This window comes from Nanorana parkeri, unplaced genomic scaffold (assembly GCF_000935625.1).
Source record: "Nanorana parkeri isolate BGI_ZX_2015 unplaced genomic scaffold, ASM93562v1 scaffold2126, whole genome shotgun sequence".
Classification (NCBI taxonomy): domain Eukaryota; kingdom Metazoa; phylum Chordata; class Amphibia; order Anura; family Dicroglossidae; genus Nanorana; species Nanorana parkeri.
In genome coordinates this window covers 128,758-151,699 of record NW_017308394.1, presented here as the reverse complement: position 1 = coordinate 151,699, position 22,942 = coordinate 128,758, and the positions used below count along the sequence as shown (strand labels likewise).

The following is a 22,942-nucleotide window of genomic DNA, read 5'->3' as shown; positions in this document are numbered from 1 at the left end:
CAATACAGACTACCACTGACCAGTTATAGAGGAACAACAAATCCCAGCAATAGTACATTATACCGGGTGTTTAATATATTATTGCTGGGATTTGTTGTTCCTCTATAGCTGCTAATGTTCTGCAGTGTGCCGCTTAAAAAAAAAAAAACACAACAGGAAACATTAAAAAGCTCCCGGCCGATCTCGACTTACTTTGAATGACAGTGTTGTCGGCGGGCAGCGGCGAGTCGGGAAGCTCACCGGGAGGAGAGGACCAGACGCATGTCCTCAATGTGTGCGGTGGGCGTAGCGTAAGCGGGTTTACCGGTGTGTGCGGTGGGGCGTGGCGCAAACGGCTTAACCGACGTGGCGTGAGCGGCGGGCGGGAAATTTGAATTTTAGCCAACTTTAATCTAATAATTGTTGCAGCTCTAGTGAACAGGTGCTAGTCCTTTCCTATGTGAACAGGGAGGAAAGTGGTAACTCGCTGGGGCACCGGACGCGTATTTACGTTTATAGGCGCGTAAACGTGGGGGTGGGGGAGTTAAACATTTTGGGGGGGTTTTTTCCCCTTTTTTTTATGTGACTTTTATTTTATTTTTTTATGTGTTACTTTTCTTTTTTTTTTATTTATATTTTTTTTGCACTTATTGTTATTGCTATTATATAACAACCCCCTATATAATAGCAAAGGCACACTGACAGGTCCTCTTTATGGAGATATTAGGGGTCTCTAGGACCCCTAATATCACCTATGGACCCCAAAAGAAGCTGATGAAGCAGAGATCTGGATGGTGGAGGATGGTGCCGCGAACGAGCACATATAGGCGATCGGCGGGCTATGGACCCGCTGATCGCCTATATGTGAAACACCCGGTACCAGGTGTTCGCATTGGACGGGTCTTTTCTGTCCGTGCGTGCCCGCTAGGGGGCGCGCGCGAGCAGAAAAAAATTGCCGTCTGGAGACGGCAACCCGCAGATGCTGCAGTGCCGTCCGTCCGTTTTTTTTACTACGGGCGGACGGCAAGAGGTTAATCGACTAAATCGATTAACTTGCAGCTCTAATGTTTGCCATACACTAGTAGATTTCCCAACGAACGTTCCTACCAAAGATATTTCCTTATCACCCGATAATGCCAGCAGACACTTGATGAATGTCGTTCGAAATTTCGTTTGATTTCAACGCTCCGTTTTGGAATCAATGGAGTTTCCCAATAGAAAACCACATTCACTGTTAGAATTTCGTTCCTTCGAGAAACATTTTCCACCCTGCTCCTTTTTTTCATCTATACGGTCAAAATTGATTGTCGATTTGACTCCATCAACTAATAGAAAGACGAAAGAACGTTCTTTCGTCAATCTAACCAGTCTATGGCCAGCTTAAGTCTGAGTCAACAGGGGGTGTCTCAGGCCAATGCAGAGAGACCGCTGCTTCCCTAGAGAGCAAGGGTCCCCCACTAAAGAAAACAATCTGCAAGAATGTAAAACAAAAATGTTTTAGTGCACCTGAAATGTATCGAGTTGATTTTAAACTAAAAGTCCAACTTTTTTTTTATAATCCTACTTTGGAAATGCTGTTTGCCCTGCACAGTCTTGTTTGTTGTTAATTGGGGATGCACTGATACCAGTATCTGTGCCAATGCCGAGTATGTGGGCGAGTACTCGTACTTGCCCAAATGCACCTATGCCTAGCCCGATACCTGAGCTTTTGGTATCAGGAAGCCGGGCTGTGAGTCATTACACGCTGCCCGGCTTTCTGATTGGCCAGGAAGCCGGCTCCATGCTCCCTTGTCACTTCCCGGCCAATTAGGAAGCCAGGCAGCATGTAATTACTCACTTCCTAGCTTTCTGATTGGTGGGAAAGCTGGCCAATCAGGAAGCCAGACAACGTGTCACTACCCGCCCCCCGGCTTTCTGATTGGACAGAAAGCCGGCTTCGTGCTCCATCGTCGCCTGGTGATGAGGGAGCATGGAGCCGGCTTCCTGGCCAATCGGGCAGCATGTAATGACTCGCTGACCAGCTTCGGCTCCATGCTTTCTCATGACCTGGTGACAAAGGAGCTAATCGGGAAGCCAGGGGGCAAGCCTTTACATGTCATAGCATCAGAGCATGTTGTCATTTCCCACCGCCTCCTTCCGAAGAAGTTCGGGCTTGCGTAAAGGTGGAGAGGGCCCCGTCATACCAGGAGATGACAGCACGCTAGATCATAATGGTCCGATTCCCATGGGGGCTAGCCCCGGTCTAACAATTAAGATCAGAGATCAACCTAAATACGTCCAGGGGTAGCTCAAATCAGCACCATTTCAATGTGGTAGCGTCCTCAAGTTAAACCCGTCCAGTGACCCCAAACCTTTTCAAACTTCTTCGGGCATCCCCTACTAACATAGGTCGCCTTATATAAGTGGATGAAAGCGTCTACTATACCCTTCCACTCCGCCAGTGAGGGGGGGCTCTCGTCTTTTCCAGTGCAGCACTATCAATTTTCTTGCATAAAATAACAACACCCCAATCAGCGTGCGCAGAGCATTGGTAGGAGCAGCAAGTTCAGTGAGCCCCAGTAAGCACATAGAGATGGTTAATGGTATGGGGAGTGCAGTCTCCTGCGATATGAAGTCCGTGACTGATTTCCAGTATCTCACTATCCCCGGACAGTCCCAGAAAATGTGCCTGAAGTCTGCTGGTTGTGCCAAGCAGCGCCAACAAGAGAAGGAAGTGTCCCTGTATATCTTTGACAGTCGTGCGGGTGTGTAATACACTCTATGCAAGATTTTGAACTGAATAAGGCGGTCCCGAACTGACACCAAGTGAGAGAAGGGGTAATCCCACACCTCCCAATCGTCATCCGAGAGTTCTGGCACATCCACCATCCATTTCAGTCTGCAAGGGAGCTTATGCACACCTGCCTTATCAGACATGGCCTGGTACACCAGAGATAATGGCTTCTTCAAACCCTCCCGTCTGAGGAGGGATTCCAAAGGCGAGACGGCAAGGGCGCAATTGGACCCTCCCATTTGCGACTGGTAGACGTGCCGTAGTTGAAAGAATCTAAATAGATACTTATTCAGAAGTCCAAATTTCTCCTGCAGGTCTGCAAAGGAAACGAGTGAACCGGTCAAAGTCAAATCTCCCATGGTCTTAATACCCTTCTCCGGCCAAATATGGAAATCTGGGATATCCATAAAGTGGCGCAGGTTTGGGTTATTCCACAGAGGGGCATGTGGCGATATGGGAGTTTCATCAGGATACAGGAGTTTGCACACATCATCCCAAGCCCTAAGAGTCGCTGTCATGGAAACCGTCATAGGATATGGCGCCCCCCTCCCTTAAACATGGGCCAGCCATCAAGGAATTGATGGAAGCTTTGCTCCTGCCCGAACAGGTGGCTATTCTAAAAGTCAAAGCACACGGGAAGCTAGATTCCGAAGAAGCCCGAGGCAATCACCTCGCGGACACCGCAGCAAAACAAGCTGCAAGGAAACAGCTGAAAGTGGATGAAGAAGTAGCAGAAACAGTCCTGACCATCCATATACCAACAGATGAGGCCTACCTAATCTCAATGCAGAAAGGAGTACATACAGAAGAGACACTGAGCTGGGGTGACAAAGGAGCAGTCTACGAGAATGAACTGTACAAAGTGAGAGGAAAAGTCTGCTTACCCAAGTACATGTACCCAGCAGTGGTGCAATGGGCCCACGGAAGTGGACACCTGTCAAAGAACTTGATGAATTCATCAGCAAGTACTACTGGGCCCCTGGAATAACTACAGCGACCAAGAACTACTGCAATTCATGCACGATATGCGCCAAATGCAACCCAGGGAGGATGGGGAGAGCACCACAAAAACACCTGGCCAAACCTCTGTACCCATTTCAAAGAATACAAATAGACCATATCCAGATGCCAAAAAGTGGCCGATATGAGTAAGAAACTCCTGTCTTAACGGCTGCTGGAACACCGGTGAAACATGGGCCAGCCATCAAGGAATTGATGGAAGCTTTGCTCCTGCCCGAACAGGTGGCTATTCTAAAAGTCAAAGCACACGGGAAGCTAGATTCCGAAGAAGCCCGAGGCAATCACCTCGCGGACACCACAGCAAAACAAGCTGCAAGGAAACAGCTGAAAGTGGATGAAGAAGTAGCAGAAACAGTCCTGACCGTCCATATACCAACAGATGAGGCCTACCTAATCTCAATGCAGAAAGGAGTACATACAGAAGAGACACTGAGCTGGGGTGACAAAGGAGCAATCTACGAGAATGAACTGTACAAAGTGAGAGGAAAAGTCTGCTTACCCAAGTACATGTACCCAGCAGTGGTGCAATGGGCCCACGGAAGTGGACACCTGTCAAATAACTGGATGAATTCATCAGCAAGTACTACTGGGCCCCTGTAATAACTACAGCGACCAAGAACTACTGCAATTCATGCACGATATGCGCCAAATGCAACCCAGGGAGGATGGGGAGAGCACCACAAAAACACCTGACCAAACCTCTGTAACCATTTCAAAGAATACAAATACATCGAGGCGGCTTCTGTCACCACCGCCGCATCACTATCATCTGCGGTTAGCCAACGATGGACCACTACCATCTGCCCGGCTAAGTAGTATTTTTTAAGGTTGGGTAGGGCCAAGCCCCCCTGTGTCCAGGGCTCTTGGAGGAGACTAAGTCTAATCCGCGGAGTCTTGTTATTCCACACAAAGGAGGAGAACAGCTGGTGCATTTTCTTAAAAAAGGCATTAGGTATACGTACAGGGGAGTTTCTCAAAAAAGTAAAGCAGAACCGGGAGTACCTTCATTTTTACAAGATTAGTGCGGCCAATTAGGGTCAATGGGAGATGCATCCATGCATCCAATCTGCATTTAGTACTAGGAAGTAAAGGAAGTACATTCAGTGCATAATAATCCCCTACCTTGGCAGTGATAGTGACCCCCAGGTAGGTAAGTCTATCAACCCACTGGAGGGGCAGGTCAGGATCTGCCCGCGGGCGGTGTCAAGGGACTCAACGGCAAGATATGTGACTTTGACCAATTCACCCGTAGTCCCGAGAACACAGCAAAGTTTTCAAGTACCTCCAGCACCGCGCGCAGGTAGGGTCCAGCATCTGAGAGGAACAGGATGAGGTCGTCTGCATACAAAGCCAGACGCTCCTCAATCCCCCCCACCTTGATACCCCGTATGTCAGGCGATGAGCAGAGGGCCACCGCCAGGGGCTCCATCACAAGGGCAAAAAGTCCCGGTGACAAGGGGCATCCCTGACGCGTGCCCCGCTCCACCTCGAAAGGTGCGGAGAGTGCATGGCCTATCTTCAGAGCTGCCCTGGGCCTGTTGTACAGTATGGCAATCCATTGCCAAAATCGTGGGCCTATATTCATACGGTCCAACACCGAGCCATGAACCCCCAATCCACCGAATCAAACGCCTTGGCAATGCCCAGGGACACCAACGCCCCCGTGCCCCCCACATCCTGTGACAAGTGCAAGTGAGTATACACACGACGCAGATTGGTGTCCGTGGACTTGCCCGGCATGAAACCTGTCTGATCGATGTTGACTAGGGAGCCAATCAATTTAGACAAGCGGGTGGCCAGGACCTTAGTAAGGATTTTTAAATCCATATTTAGAAGGGCTATGGGTCGGTAGGAGGAGCAGGAAAGGGGGTCCTTGCCTGGCTTGGGGAGAAGAACAACATGAGCCTCACGGAAAGAATCAGGCAGCTCTCCAGATAGGAAAGCGGACGCGTACAGATCCTGAAGCCTGGGTGCCAACATCTCAGCATGTAATTTATACCACTCCCCTGGCATACCATCTGGGCCTGGGGATTTGTCATTCGGGAATGAAGAGATGGCAGCCAGGATTTCGGGGACCGAGATGTCCGCATCTAGGAGCCTACCCTCTGCCTCCTCCAGCCCCGGCAAGGACAGCCCTCCCAGAAGCCCATCCAGGTGAGCAGAGTCATAATCCGGGATCCTGGAATAGAGGGTCTTATAGTAGGAGTGAAATTCTTGCAAGATGGCCTGCGGTTCCGTCACTCTATCTCCCCTGTCAGTCAGGATACAGGGGACAGTGGTATGTGTCCTCTGATCCGCAACCAGCAAGGCCAGGAACTTCCCGTTCTTGTCCCCTCGTTCAAAAAGCGACTCTCTGAGTTCCCGTAGGGAGCATCTCGTCATCTCCACATGGTGGAGGTTCAAGGCCCGTCGTGCTACCCGGAGTGCCTCTAGAGATGTCTCCCCAGGGGAAGTCGCGAAAGACGCAGCAGACGCAGATTCCCTCCTCTGCAGCTCGTCCAGAACCACATTAAACTCTACACGAGAAGCTTTGATAGCAGATATAAATTCCACTCGCATATTGGCTTTAAATGCATCCCACACAATATTAGCAGAAGCCGTACCCACATTCGTGTCCCAATATCCCTCCATAGCAGGTACCACTCGGTCTGATACCATTTCCACACTCAGCCAACTCGGAGATAATCTCCAACACCCAGACTTCCTGGGGCCCGGTAGCAACAGGGAAATGGAGAGCGGGACATGGTCCGACAGCCCCCCAGGCAAGTAGGATGCCCCCGCCACCAGGTGAAGTAGTTCCCTGTTGCCAAAGGCCAGATCGATTCGAGCGGAGGAGCCATGGGTGTGCGAGAGATGGGAGTATGCTCGTTGTCCCGGGTTTTTCCACCGCCAGACTTCCTCCAACCCAGCCGTGTCCGCCCAGGATACAAGATCCAACCCGGCCAGTCTGGCTACATTAGAGGAGTCCAGGGAGGAATCCAGAATATTATTGAAATCTCCCGCTATGATGACTGGCATGGGAAGGTATGCAGCAAGTTTATGAAATATTGTATACAACACCTGCACATTAAAAGGGGGTGGTACATAAACATTTACAATAGCAAACTGTAGGGCTTGGACATTCATAACCACAATAAGGAACCGTCCCCCAGGATCTATAATGGTGTGTATAATAGAACATGGGAGGGCTCTACTGATCAAAATGGATCCACCCCTGGCGTATACCGAATTGTAGCAAGCGTTTGTGTGGTACCGTATCAAAAGCCTTTGAGAAATCCAGATATACCACATCTACCGGCTTACCTCCGTCCATATCTCTACTCACCCCCTCATAAAAAGTTAGCAGGTTAGTCAGGCAGGAACGGTCTTTCCTGAACCCATGCTGATTGTCATTAACTATCCCGTTTTCCTGAACAAATTCTACCAGATAATCCTTTATTATGCCCTCTAGCATTTTACAAACTACCGATGTTAGACTGACCGGCCTATAGTTCCCAGGTTGGCACCTAGCCCCCTTTTTGAATATTGGGACTACCGTAGCCCTCCGCCAATCACTGGGGATCCTACCAGTCATTAAGGAGTCCTTAAAAATGAGGATTAATACATGTACATCTCAGGATAGAAAAACGGACACATTAAGTCAGCTTGACACATGACCGGCAATGGCAACCCTCTGTTCAGGGTACGAATTTGGCATAGCATCCCCTGTGTAACAACCCCCCTACCCATAACACTTGAACTGAACCCCTTGCTTGCTAGTAAGAACAAAAATCAGTAACAACTAGAAGCTTATACCCAAAAAACACCCTTCCAATCGTCAGAGCACCCCCAGTGAGAAGTGTCCCAGTTCCAAGCACAAAAAATCAATCCCCAAAAAAAAGGTCAAAAAACTGAGGGGCAAGAAAAATAGCCAGTGTGTAATTTGGTGGAGAAACCGCCTTCTCCTATGAAATATTAGGCCGACAACATAAGGCAGAAGTGCTTGCGTTCCAATGCACGGATGAGGCAGAGAATGAAAAAGAGTTTTCTCTGAATCCCATTCCCAGCTCGGGGGCCACAGTTACAACATGCATCAGGCAGGTAGGATGGTAAAATGTAGCGTCCGCCACCCAACAGAGCACTCCGAGTAGGGAAGATCCAGATGAACAAGCAATGAAACAGCAGTCCCCCCTCCCGCATGGTATCCAGCCAATCTCCCGCCTGCGTCGGGGTGTCAAAGAAATGAACCGTGCCTGAGTGCTGGACCCTCAGCTTGCTCGGATAATACATGCCATATTTAATGCCTTTCTCTCGGAGCCTGCGCCGGACATCCACAAAAGACCTCCTTCTCTTCTGTATCTCCGCGGAAAAATCAGGAAAGAAACGAAGTTGCGCATTTCCACAGCAGACATCAGGACATCTACGAACAGCAGCCAGGATCTTGTCTCTGTCCCTGTAATTCAGTAGACGAGCTAGTATAGCTGAGGTCCCCAAAGCCACAGGAACAGGCGTTTCAGGGTCCCCGGATATGGGTGTCCGTTGTAAGGGAACACTCACCCCCTCCACGCCATCTCCCTCCATGTCCAGCCGCTGTACAGGGGACACAGGAACGGAAGCCGGCGAGGTCAAGATGGCGCCGGCTGCACTCGCGCCTGGGCCCTTCGCCTTCCGAGCGGATCTCCAGAGAGCTGCAGCCTGCCGACGAGACTTGGCAGACATAGATCCACTCCCAGGTATGTCCTGCACAGGCCAGGTAACTTTTCAGGCACGGGGATCTCGTCAGGCCGGAGGAATATCAGGATGAGAGAAGGGAAGGTAACGGAGCTCCACCAAACACGTGTGATCCGCTTCACATCGTAGCCACGCCCCCCTCCCACGTGGCTTCCTTAATTGGATTTCCGGTAATGGTATCGGCAAGTACCGAAAAAAATATATCGGTACTCGATACCAAAAAAACAGTGTCGGCGCATCCCTAGTTATTGTCTTGACATCCTCACACTATGTTAAAAAAAAAGAAACAGGCCTGTGACTACTAAGTGGGCATTTCAGTGAGACTTCAGTCTTGGATGCTTAATGTCATTTTTTTGGCTTTGTAAAATCACCGGCTGTTTCACGATTGTCCTGAACATGAGCTTCACTGTTTCAGTTACATCTAGAAGTGAGATCTGTACTGTTCCAAACAGACGTTAATCCAGATGAGCGAGTTAATTGCCCATTTGTTGACAAACCAGCACGTCTGACGGTATGCAGGCAAACTAGGTTTCTCTAATCCCCTGAATCTGTGTATAGCAATAATCCTGTGCTTGGAGGATCAGGCCGATCTATCCGTAATCCTGGTTGAGGGCTTTCAGTTTTCTCCCCAGTCGGGGGGCTTGGCACATGCATTGATGAAAGCAAATCCCTATTCTGCTACCTTAAACTGTTGGCAGCAGGATGATGGGTGCCATGAGATGTCCAGACCCTTCTGTCTTATATGCATAAGCCGAACTCTATACAATATAAAAGTATATCAGTCAAAGGTATTCACATGTGGTGCTGCTCTGGCAGGTTTTACACCTCTCTGTGCCATTCAAATCTAGTGTCTAAAAATAGAATACAGCTGAATATACTGACAGTAGATACAGAAGAGGTAAAGCAATGCATTAAAATTCACCCACCTGTGCTTTATGACTGTATAGTGTAAATCACTTGCAGATTCTGTACACTTGTTGCGGTCTTCTTCTTCGTGCTTGCTATTGAACATCACCTCTTTAAGTAATGTCTTCCCTGGGCTAGTTACAAAGGTTGCCACTGAGCACTTTCCAGGTCCAGAGCCATTAACATTGCCTCAGCGTTATCCCTATTGCTGATGACTCAACTCTGACTAGGCCGATCAGGCTCAGCAGTGGGAGCGACCTCATTTGTCCAGATTGCTGGGCGCATTTGGAATCCCCACTTTCTGCCAGTTGCTATCACAGGAGGGTTTAATGCTGATGGGCTGAGCGTTGATGTCATCTGCTGGTGGAGTTCTGCCATTCAGGGTTGAGGGAGGTTTACATTGCCTTACCACCACGGGGTTGTAACATGTGTAAGTCTAGATAAGGGACTCTCCCGCTGTACCTTGTGCCCTCAGCTCACACTCCACTGACTGCTACTCTGCTCCTTGCAGCCTATCCTATGCTGGAATCTACCCCATCTTTGGTGTCTACCTTAGCGCCATCATGTGTACCCAGCTCCTCTGCCCTCTCACAAGAGGTTTTTAATACAGTTGTGCATAACATTACGGCTCAAATGTCCCAGTTGCGGAACCTAAACACAGGTCACAAGATGCTCCCGCCACTTGCCCTTCAGATTTTGTATCTGATCTGCCCCCACCCTTAGTGGCCTCCAAGCCATCGGCCTGCTTAGGCTCTGCCTGATTCTTAGTCTCTCCAGTCCTTGCCGGAAAAACTTGCCACCGAGTCAGTTTGTTTGCCAATGCTTTGTTTGATTCCTATTGATACAGTGCAAGGGAAAGGAGTCACCTAAAACAGGATATTAGGACCAGTGCTCGGGGACCAGCTGATTCTGTAGGAAACTAAAAGTCTTAGACATCAAGGAGCAGCATCCATTCTAAGTGATTTAATCAGCATACATGTACACCTGCCGCATACTTCCAGTGCTTCCTGCACTTTGCTGTGGGTTTCCTGCAGGCCTCTCCTCTGCACCCCAGGTGATCACCAAAGTGCTGACCCCAGTACTAGCCCATAGGCCTGTCATTCATCCTCTCCTCTGCACCCCAGGTTATCACCAAAGTGCTGGCCCCAGTATTAGACCTATTGCACTCTTGTGGCATCCCCATTGAGGGATACCTGGATGACCTCCTCTTGAGGGAAACGTCGGCACAGTTGTTCAGTCATTACAATGGTTTAGATGGATCCTGCACCTTCAGAAATAAGCGCTGGAACCAGCTTGAAATGTTTTTTTTGGGGTCTAGTCCTAAACATACCTCTGGCTAGAGTTTTTTCCCCCCCTGGAAATCTTTAAACTTTCCACTTCCAGGCTCTTGCTCTTTAGTCCAGGAGAGTCATGGGTCTGATGGTAGCATCCTTTGAGGCCCCTAGAACACAATATTCTGTAGTTGTGGAACAAATCAGTCCAGTCCTTGGACAGACCATCGCGAAAACATATTTTTGCGAGTTTTCCGCTTCTCTGTATCCCCCGGGATCTCGCCGGATGGAGTCTGATGTCATCCTTACCCGGGGGCGGAAGGCAAGTATAAATCTTTCTTCTTTACAGGTACATTTTGCATGTTGTAACATTGCATAATTTTTAATCATTAAACATACTGTATATATTTTAATCCTTAGACTATAATGAGCACTTGACCCTTGTGGTGCTGGAATGGCCCCACTGCAAGGGTTAAGTTTCACATTGCCTGGAGTCCTTTTTTAAGCTGAGTGCCTCTGCCTTCAGGCATTGTTGCACGCGTTTCAGGCTTGACTGTTTTTTTTTCTAATTGATTTTAGCCAATAGAAAACTAGTCACTGGGCATTTGTTCAAGCGCTCCCATTGAAGTCTATTGGGGCCAGAACATGCAACGCTGAGGTGTGAACGGCCACTACTGAATATAATGTTAATCCCGGTGTTGATCTTTGAAGCGCTTCTGGTGAAGCTTCAAATCGTTCCAGTGTGAATGTGGCCTAAGTGCTCAGTCACGTTGTACCCATATGGTAATGGGTGGTAGAACACGTTTTCCTGCGTGGTACCACAACATTCATATTGATGACACTGGAATGCACAACGCACAAGTCTAACGCTGCTTTGTGCAGTGTGCTATGGCATGTTGGCTGCCCGTCCAAATAAATGAGCTGCCTTAACAGTCCATGCAACGTGAGCATGTAAGATGCCTTAAAGGAGAACTATGGGGTTAGGGCTTTTCCCCATAGTTCTCCTTAGGGTAACGGGAGAACACAAACTAGCGTCCTCCCGTCACCCTAAGCTCAGTATACCGCGAGCTACAACTCGCGGTATACTGAGACGCCGCAGCTGAAGCAGGTCCGACAATTCTGTCTGGATCCGCCCAGCTGCGTGACAGTCAGCTCTGGAGGATTGGAGCGGGAAGGGGGGAATCCAGCCCCTCCCCTGTCACGGCAGAGAGCTGTGACAGGATCGAGAGGTGAGCGAACGCCGGTATGTGTTCGCTCACTTCCCGATCTACTGAGCCGACCTGTGACAGTCTCATTGTCACAGATCGGCTAGAACTATGAGGTGAGTGAAACGCACTCACCTCATAGTTCTACTTTAAGGCTGCTGAAACAAAGAGCATTTTCTTCAAACTCAGCCAATAACTGACTGCTGACTGAAAGATGAGGCGTGTTCAGTTCCTTAGCCAAGCGCAGAGTAGCTGTTCTGCAGAACTTCAGTACCCTGCAGCAGCTTCACTGAACACATTTGACTAATCAATACCATTTTCCAATGAATATTTGGTGTGATCGTCCACCAAAACATCAAATTGTAGGTTCCCACACTGAATTGGTTTTCTCCATTGCTGGTTCAGACACCCTTCTCCAGTGCTGCCAGGTTCGCCCACAGTTAAAATGGCCACCGGTGCTCTGTCCCCACCTTCTCCATCACACCCACTTCCACTGCGAGCGCTGACTTGGAGTACAGCATTCAGCGGCGGTTTGCTAACTCGGCACTCGCAGCGGCTGAGTAACTGAACACGCCAAGTGTAATAAACAAGGCAAGTGTAAGCAGAACATTGGAAGAAATAGCCCAGTTTCCATGTAGGACATTAAAAAAATCAGTAAAGCAGCCCTACAATTCTGACTCGACTAAGGTGTGGGCTCCCCTAAAATCATTCCCACAGCCACACACTAGGAGCAGCAGATACACGGCCACAGCTTGTGCCGCATTTTCCTATATACATACAGACAGCAATAAATTATTATAGTCAACTACTAGGCTGAGACTAATCCAGCATGTTATTAATCTGAGTTGCCCCACTCAATATGGCCACCAGAGTCAGGCAAGCGTTCTTCCGCGCAGGCGCAGTAAACAGAATTGGCGAACGCGATAAGGCTTCTAAAGCTGCACAGGCGCAGTGAAGTGCATTGGCGAACTCAATAAAGATTAGGAAGACGCAGCTGGCGGCGATTGCGCACTCACCACCTCGTCCAAACCGCTTTGGCAAGTCAACCAGACGTGACGTGTTGGAGTAGCAATATGGTGGTTGCTTGCTGACATTGCGAGTGTACCAATATGACGTCTAGCACCTTTCGGGAGATCACCAGAAGGTGTAGCAAGATGGCGGCGCGTAGATTTCCGCTGCGTCTGAGAGGAAGTAGTGTGGGAGGAGTAAGATGGCGGCGTCCTGTAGTGCTTCCCAACAGATGCTAACCGAGAGCTCGGAGGGAGATGCGGAGAATGAGGGGAACAGGGACGACAAAGGTGAGCTCAGTCTATGGCTGCAGACCGCATTACCTGATGAGAAGAGATTGGAGCCAGACAAGTTCCTTCTAAGGGGATCAGGTTTATTTGTCATTTGTAGCAGTGTTTACATGGCTGCCTGCTGCCCTCCTGTACAAGAGGGATTGCTCTCCATTTTTAGTAGTGTTTATATCGCTTTATCTCAGAGGAAATAATGACTGGTAAAGTATTAGTCTCCTAATGACCACAATCTTACTTTATAAGTCCTAATGTAAAATCCTGCTTGCCATTAGAATGTTAATTACCTTGCAGCAGAGAACTAGAAATGTGTATTCTCCTACACACCTGGCCTGTGTGTGTTCCTAGTTCCCAGACTCGCTGTCAATTAGAAAGTGTAGTCATGGGGTCATTGTCAAGTCAATGCGGACCTTTTACTGCCCCCCCCGGCGCAAAATATATGGAGGGGGGAATTTATCAAAACCGAGCACTGCCCCTGGCAACAAATCACGGAGAAGCTGATTGATTGCTATTGGCAACTGCTCCATATCACCGCTGTGTACTGTGAAAATTGTACTGCACAAGCGTAGTCAGCGCTATGCCTCCAGTACTGTGCCTATGAGAGCTGCAACGTTCAGGGCTAGTTCACACCATAACTGCATGCTTCTGCGCAGCTGCAGTGCAATGTGTTTTGCTGCGATTGTACAGCAGGTTTTTTTTAACCTAAAATGGGCTTTCAGTTGCATTTTGCTATGTATTTTGATGTGTTCTGTTGCGCTCAGGTGCAGCTAAAATGAGACAAGCAGGATTCTTTCTGGCTGCATCGGAACGGACTGCACTGGTGTGAACAGAGCACCAGAAATCCCATTGGAAAGCATTGTGGCACGATTTTGATGCCGCTGCCGAACTGCATCTGGTGTGAACTAGCCCTCATACAGAGCAACGATCTTGTCATTTTTACGCTCTTCCTCAACCCTTGTCCATTTAAAGAATGCTGTGTAACCTAGCTCCCACAACCGCAGGGCAGATCTTCCTGGGGGTTTTGTTGTACTGCGCCAGGAAGGTAGTCATACTGAGGTGGAGACAGAATGCACCACCCACTATCTCGGACTGGAAGGGCCTAGTAAACTCCTACCTAAGTCTTTATAAGGCTACATATCAGAGCAGAGGATGCCCAAATAAGTTCACAAAAGTGTGGGGACGCTGGGTAGAATCTGCAGACACAGCGGGTTGAACGGGCTGCACTCTCGCCTGGGAAGGCATCAGGGTTAATGTATGTGATGGATTGGGATACTCTGTATAAATAATTTTTGAATATGTTCACTGTTGTTACTCTGTACAATATGTAATGCTGGGTATTATACTGGCACTCTGCGGGGAGGAGGTGGGGGGTGGGGAAACACACGCCTTCTGGAGGGGGGGTAGTGTGGGGTTTATGTTTATGTTTTTTGGTAAGGAATTGCCCATAGTTGGGGATAATTGTAATGGATAGGATTGTTGCACTATATGTGTGCTTTCACGGCTGTGAGAGCGAATGTTGTAAAAATGTGTTCTTAAACAAAACTTTAATAGAAAGAATTTATAAAAAAAAAAAAAAAAAGAATGCTGTGTATTCTGTGAGGGGAATATAAATGAAATTTGTTTATGGGAATTGGAAATATGCCTTTGCCTGAACTTTGCAGAATGAATGACAGAGCAGCGATACGGACGTGGGAAAAACAACCTCAACCTCAGTTTTCCCAACAACATACTTCATAAAAACATCTCTCAACTTCTGCTGTAATCCATGGTCCTCCTTGCCGGTTCCCTCTGTGAGAACTGGTTCCCAAAGCCGTTTCTCTCGCCAGCGTCATCGCTTACAATACAGGAGCGGTGTGATTGTACCCGATAACATAGGCGTGCCTGCCATCATTCCTGCACACTAAGGATGCACCAATACCAATACTAGTATCGGTGCCGAGGTCGTGTAAATGCTCCGATACCTGAGCTGCCGGTATTGGGAAGCCAGGCAGTGAGTCACGCTGCCTGGCTTCCTGATTGGCCGGGAAGCCGGCTCACCTGGTGACGAGGAAGCATGGGGACGCCTTTCCTGCTAATCAGGAAGCCGGGTGGCGAGTCTTTACACGCGGCCTGGCTTTACAGCTAATCAGGAAGCCAGGTGGCGAGTCATTACACGCTGCCTGGCTTCCTTAATGGGACTTAAACGGTATCGGTGCATCCTTACTGCACACAATAGATCCCTATAGATGTCCGACCCTCAAAGTTTTCTTTCCCCTTTTTTATTTTTTCAGATAACGGCCAGGAATACAGCCCAGAAGGTTCAGCTGAAAACAATGGCAGTGATAAGCCTTGTTATGAGGAGCAGATTGAAGCCAATGGCGAGGGCAGTAAAGTGCTGGAAAATGCTCTGAAAGAGGCAAAACGTTTGGGAAGCCGTGAAGACCCGGTAATCCAGGATCCATCAGATGTGAGCGGACCTCTCCTGGATGTGTTCATTGCAGTCATCGAGAGCCATGTACCCATCCGAAGTCAGCAGATAGGAGAGCCAGAGTTCAGCCATGAGCAGAAGATGTCCATACTGCTCGACTTGTACCAGTCCAAGCCAATCATCTTTCTGGAGCGATTCCGAAAAGTTCTTAAAGATGAACATCTGCAGTGCTTCAGCCAATTGTCCGGTGACTACACTGCCGACTTTTACTTCAAGGAGATCCGCAAAGCTTCTCTGAAGAAAGTCAATCACACACGAGTCCGCAACAAGAGATACGCTGCCCTGCAACAGCTCATTTCAGGTATGGCTTATGGTCCGTTGTAGACCCATCCCAGATGGAGGGCGGCAGTCTTTAGTGCTGCTGTAGGTGAGTGTGATGTAGCTGCAGAACAGTATAGCTTGGCTGCTTAGGTTGGTGGTGGGACGGGGGTGTTGATCTGTGGCTCTGTACGTGCAGTGGTGGCAGAGAGTTAGTTGATTATATTAGGAGGAATTTTTATATAGCTTCATTGGGATGGAGCGCAGCACATCATGGGGACATATAGACACGCCGGGTGGCGTGTAATGACTCGCCAGCTTGCTTCTTGATTAGCCTGGAAGCCATTTCCATGTTTCCTTGTCACCAGGTGACGAGGAAGCATGGAGCCGGCTTTCTGGCCAATCAGGAAGCGGGGGGCGTGTGATGAATTGCCGCCCAGCTCCATGCGTCACCAAAAGACGAGGGAGGGAGTCATTACCTGCCCCCCAGCTTCCTGATTGGCCTGGAAGCTGGCTCCATGCTCCTGGGTGACTAGGGAGAATAGAGCTGGCTTCCGGTCCAATCAGGAAGCCAGGCAGAGAGTAATGACTCACCACCCGGCTTCCTGATATCAGAAGTTCCAGTATCGGGATAGGCATTGGGAGCATTTTGGCGAGTACGAAAAACATTGCCATTGTTTTTTCAAATAAAATGATTATTCCACCTTTTCTAATCTCCGTTTTGATGAACTGCTGCAGCCTCGTCCTGTACTTGCATGCATTGTAGCCAATGGCTGCATGTCATTTATTTAGCAGATGACAGAGAAACAATGCAGGAGCACAATTGGAAGGCAGGGACGGAGTGTTCCAATCCAAGATATCACCAGCACACCATGTTCAGATGAAAAGATAGGACACTTTATTGTCTCCAATAGGAAGCAACATATCAAGGCCACTAAAGACCTCTTTCTCAGGCAGCAGTGACAATGAGTTTGTAATTGTGTCTGAATGCTGTAAGGAATGTGCTGGGTTTCTTGGATTTAGGGTAGGGATGTTCAGATGCCATTACATTTTTGTTCAGGGTCATGCGATAGTGTTTCTAAAACAATACAGACTAATGATTTCAGGACAGTGGTGGAGCGCCAGGGCCAGGTCTCAGCTGCAACCCTGGTAGTTCACGTATTGGCACTGGCATCTAACATCCCTATCTATCTATCTATCTATCTATCATCTCAAATCATACAATAAAACAGAGATGTAGAAATCCCAGGAGTCCTGTATGTTCCTTAAAAATTACAGCTGCCTCCTAACTTTGGAATGTTTCTCTAGTCTAGTCTTGGAGCTGGAAAGTATCTGTACATGTACTTTTACCAGGTACGGTGCTTGGTATCTGAACATCTCTAATTTAGGGACATAGCGTTGTTGCCCCATAACAGCATGAACAAGGATCTCGAGGTGTTATTTTAATGAAAGTTGCATATACTGTTGGAGTTACATGAACATGTTAATGCTTCTATGAGATTTTAGTGATCAGGTTTACAAATATTTACCATAAAAGTCTGGGAAGAATGTGAATTCTCAGCGGTGACACTTGTGCTTGTTTCCTTTCTAGCTGGTGAGTATTTCAGCGATGAAGAGATGCGGCTGCGAGACCCTCTGATGTATGAACACTATGTGGGCCAATACCAGAGTGAGGAGGAGATCATGTCGCAGAATAGTCGGGATTTGTCTCAGGCCACCAGTCTGTCTGATGTATTTCTTAACTCCTGCCAGGAGCAGATCATACAGAGGAAGCTGGAGGTGCAGCGTGAACTGGAGGAGAACTGCGAGGAGGAGGAAGAGGAGGAAGACAGTACAGAGGAGGAGGAAGGTTGGTTCACTTATGTAGCCATTTATTTATTTATGTATGTAGACAGGACTAGTGATACTTTACTTCAAAATCCTTTTCAAGCATTTATAAGTGGAGACTTATGCTCAAATGTTTATATAAAAAAGTAACAGTTTTTCTGGGATGGATTAAAATGAATAGAATGGCTACAATTCTTAGGTTTTTAGATTATTATTATTATTATTATTATACAGGATTTATATAGCGCCAACAGTTTGCACAGCGCTTTACAATATAAGGAAGACATTACAATACAATTCAAGACATTTCACTTATGTAGCCATTTATTTATTTATGTATGTAGACAGGACTAGTGATACTTTACTTCAAAATCCTTTTCAAGCATTTATAAGTGGAGACTTATGCTCAAATGTTTATATAAAAAAGTAACAGTTTTTCTGGGATGGATTAAAATGAATAGAATGGCTACAATTCTTAGGTTTTTAGATTATTATTATTATTATTATTATACAGGATTTATATAGCGCCAACAGTTTGCACAGCGCTTTACAATATAAGGAAGACATTACAATACAATTCAAGACAAGATGGTAAGGAGGGCCCTGCCCCTGAGGGCATACAATCTATAAGGCCGGGGCAAGTGATGCATGAGGAGGTAGCTGTGTGTAGATAAATTCTTTGAGAACGTGATGATCAACTGCTTCTTCAGGCTCACGTGTAGAGTCCTAGGTATTTGGTCTTGTGATTGATGCTGAAGGTAAGGATCAGCTAAGCTTAATTTTAGAATTGATCTCTTGACCAGAGAACATATGATCAACAGCTTTCAGACATGTGGCCAGCACTGAAGGGAGCCTAGAGCATAATTTTCACCAGGAAACGTGTTCCAATCTTTTTTGTTACTGCTTTTTAATTCGGGAAATTTTTTTTAACATAATTTGAACTTTTTGGGTATTGGACCATATGGCTTTAAAGAGAATCACTTTGCCCATTCAGATTTCTTTGGAAAACCCACAACTGCCCACCGATTCTCACTTTTACCTCACTCATCTGTCTCTCTGTTCCTTGCCGGTGCTTCTCTGTTAGGAGGTAGCATGTGACCTGATTGGCTAGCAATCAGGCCTGAACAGTGACACACGAGGGAGAGGAACAGGTCATCAAACCTGTGTAAGCACTAATACATACTGATACTGAGCTTACATGGGGTTTAGGCCCACAGCTCTGCAGAGAAGCTGTCATTTTGCCCTGAATAGTGTTTTCACATTTGTTGTTTCCATTGTACTGTCTTAATATCCCATCATGTAAAGATGGAGCTGCACATCAACCTGTGGGTGCACACCGACATGAAGCTTCTACATGTCCTTCCAGATTTCATGTCATGTTCTTTTTTTATATCTGTGATCTCCAAGTTACAGTTTTCTCGTCTCTCCCCCAGAATCTGAACTGCAGTCCGATGATGAGCACACTGTGGACAGTGAAGAGAGGGCTCTGATGCGGGAAGAATTCATCAGTCGCATGTACCAGAGCTTTTTGGACGGAAAAGATAAAAATTTTGACTACAGGTAATATGCAAAAACTAACTCTTGCAATGTATGTTAAAGGATCAGTTCATCCAAAAGAGATGGAGTCTGGTGGGAAAAGCCAGCCCCTGGCTTCTTATGTCTTTTATACTCGAACAGTGAGATATTATTGACCATTTGGGAGTGTTGGTTGTTCCTACCTTCATTTGAGTGTTCCATTGCCTCTTGCTGCATCTACCATAATATAAAATACATTTTAAGAAATCCAACAGGACACCTCCATAATGGCCACAGACACCCTTCCCATAATGGTCAAAGCAGATGTGGGAGCTGAGAAGTTAAGGAGGACCTGAACTGTACCTAAAAAGGCAAGCAGAGGACAAAAGGCTAAGCACCAGCATTGCCTGGAAGCTCCCTGTTGCTGATCTTTTCTGCAATATGGATCTGCAGTGCCTTGTTCTGCACGAAGACTCTGTGTGCAGGCGGCAATCCTGGTAGAGGTGCAGCCCTTTACATAGTTACATAGTATTTGAGGTTGAATAAAGACATTAGTCCATCAAGTCCAACCTATAGGATCTCATTCCTAGGAGTACCCGTACCCCTGTTTTGGGTTGCCCTCCGCTGGACTTTTTCCAACTCGAGGACATCTTTCCTGGTACTGGTGACCAGAACTGGACCGCATACTCCAGATGAGGTCGAACCAATGATCTATAAAGTGGCAAAATTATAGACTTGTCCCTGCAATAGATCCCCCTTTTAATACAGGACAAGACACTGCTAGCTTTGTTTACAGCAGCCTGGCACTGCAAGCTACCTTTCAGTTTGTGGTCTACAATGAGCCCCAAATCTCTCTCCATTTCTGACTTCCCTAGCGGCATACCCATAATTGTATAACCCATTTTTTTTTTTATTATTGCAAAGTGCATTACTTTGCATTTATCAACATTAAACCTCATCTGCCACATTAATGCCCACTCCCCTATTTTATCCAGGTCCTCCTGTAATGTTATAGTGTCTAAGTCCGTGTCTATTACCCTCCCAATGGAGGCCTTTGCTCCATAATGTATGGAGCAAATTATGGAGCCCTTTGCTCCATAATTTCAGAGCCCCCACCCCCAAAGACAGGAGGTCTAATGACTGATGAAGAATAATCAAGCAGCAGCAGATAAGGTGGAGGAAGCCAAGATCCACAGAAATAATGAAGCAAAAGCAGGAAAATGCTTGCACTGCAGATCCTCAGGCATAGCTTCCTCTCCAGCAATGAGAACAGTGAGCAGCACAGAGGTGACATCATGAAATTTCACCCCAAATCTGGAAAGAGTAGACATCAGAGGCAGCAGTGTCTTTAGATGATCTCACTCTGCAGATATACAGCTATGAGGCTGCAGACACAGGAAGTGCTCTGCTATTTTAAAGGAGGAATTCAACACAAAAGGTAAACTTTTCAGGCTACTGCATTGGCACAATTAACATTCCTAGATGGTAATAACTGCGAATATTCACTATTTCAGATCAGATCCGCTTTAATTGCAGACATTCCACTGGTAGAGTCCACCCGAGATATAAGAATTTGTCAGGTCATGGAGCCATTATTTAAAATGATAAAAATATCTGTCCTGGCCCTAGCAGAATGTAAACACTTTTTTTGTTTTGTTGCCAGAATCCTTTCTTGTACAACTCTGTGCTTGTTGAAATGTCTCTTGCTGAGACTCTTCCCTTGTATTGTATTGCTTTTGTTCCTCTTTATAGCTTGGTAGGAGGTGATGTGAAGCAGAATAGGAAGCAACATCAAAAGCCATGCAGCCTGGAGTCGAGGCTTTCCCTACTATATCATTTTATGATATTTCTTTCCCTACTATATCATTTTATGACATTTCAGTGTATGCCTTCCTCTACTTACAAAAGATTTTAGAGTAGTAGTAAATATTTTGGAGTAGTAGCGTGGCACATTTGCACCTCTTGAAACCAACATTGTTACAAAAAAAAGTACTTGAATCACTTTTACTAATCCAATCCATGTGTGGTTTGCTTTTTTGATAGTGAAGTCGATGACAATCCGGATTTTGACAACTTGGACATTGTCACACGAGATGAAGAAGAACGGTATTTTGATGATGACGATGGTGGTAATGAAGCTATGGAAGGAATTGATGCAGAGGAAGAGCGAAGAGAGGGAGGACAGAATATGGATAGCTGTGTGTGACTGATTGACTTGCCTAGTAGTTGTTAGTCACATGAACTGAACTTGTTCCGTAATGTTGAAGATGGTTTGCTGCTCATTCATCGAGCTTCCTCCGCTCTAATGACTGTCAGGAATATGCTTTGGGAATGTTCCCAACACTCGCTGAGGAAATTACTTAAATGAGCATCAAAATATCTTCAATATTACTGAATGAGTTGAGTTGATTGTGACTATCTACTACTAGGTATACTAGACCTGATTAAATGAGAACCTTCTCAGACCATGAGATTGCCTTATGCAGCTTCATAAGCTGCTCACGTTCTGGTGTCTGGATATATATGAGGACCCTACAACATCGCCCAGCTGTCATCATGAACAGTCTCACCCTCTGGTGTTCTCAGAGTGAAAAGATATGTGATGGCCACGAGATGGCAGCAGATTCCAAGCTGTGATTCCTGTCTGTACTTTGCAGAGGTCTATAGAAGAAACTGGTTTTATTGTCACACCCTTCTCTGTGTTACACATGCAGACATCTATAGGCACCAGGTGCTCATAAAGATATTTTGGCAATTTATAGGTAAACTGGGACTTGTTAACACACGGAGCAGACTGTATCAGTCACCAATGCAGTGTTGTTAAAGGAAGAGAGAGCTGCTGGCCGTTCACTGATTGTAGAATATGTTGGATGAACTTTGAACTGTTCGCTGTTTTTTTTTTTTTTTTATTTCTGTTAATCTTCTATCCGGGATAAAATTTCTGCTTAAATATTTAGGAGATGAAAGTTGAATTTGATGAGTATTTGTTCTGCGCTAAAGCTAAAACAGTGTTCAGGTCCCAGCAGCAGTTTGTGTTTTATGGATATGCGCGCAGGTGAGTAAATTGTATTGCTGAAACATTAAAGTAAATGAAAATCCTAAGTGAATGACATTCAGTTTGGTAATGCAGTGTGTATAGAAATAAAGAGGAACGTTACCCGTATCTTCAAAACCACAATAAAGGCACCTTTAGAAATGTTTAGTAATGACAATCTACATACAGATACCTCTAGACAAATGCTGGATTTGTGTTCTTTGCATATCTTATTTTTCTTTTCTTCCCCATTCGTCTCACAGTGGCCATTTTAACTAAGGGCAGATTACTACCTCTCCCTCTACTTCCTGGAACACTGGCACACGTGACTAGGACATGTGACCGTGCACATCATCTCGGGGGAGGAAAATGCCTTTTCCTGAGATCTAATGAGATTACATATGAGATTTCCCAGCAATGCTCTGCTGATGTAACCTTCCCAGGATGCAACGCTTGGGCACAATTACATCATTTGTGCCAAGTAGACCAGGAAGTGGAAAAATAAGAAATTGTAAGTCAAATAAAAATAGCAAATCTCATCTGTAATCTCAAGGAAAACCATTTTTCTCCCCTGAGATGATGTGCATGGTCACATGTCCTGGTCACGTGCCAGAGTTCCAGGAAGTGAAGTGAGATCTAGTAATCTGCCCTTAGTTAAAATGGCCACTGTCAGAAGGAAGAA

General features: G+C 46.6%; 1 protein-coding gene across 1 annotated transcript; it reads left to right on the top strand.

The window, feature by feature from the left end:
• Positions 1 to 13,074: 13,074 nt before the first annotated feature.
• CCDC97 (coiled-coil domain containing 97) lies at positions 13,075 to 21,488 on the top strand. The gene is made up of 5 exons (XM_018572768.1): positions 13,075 to 13,162; positions 15,430 to 15,927; positions 17,476 to 17,728; positions 19,143 to 19,271; positions 21,270 to 21,488. Exons 1-5 carry the CDS (start codon positions 13,075 to 13,077, stop codon positions 21,430 to 21,432), a joined length of 1,131 nt encoding a protein of 376 aa, XP_018428270.1. The 3' UTR covers positions 21,433 to 21,488.
• Positions 21,489 to 22,942: the final 1,454 nt, after the last annotated feature.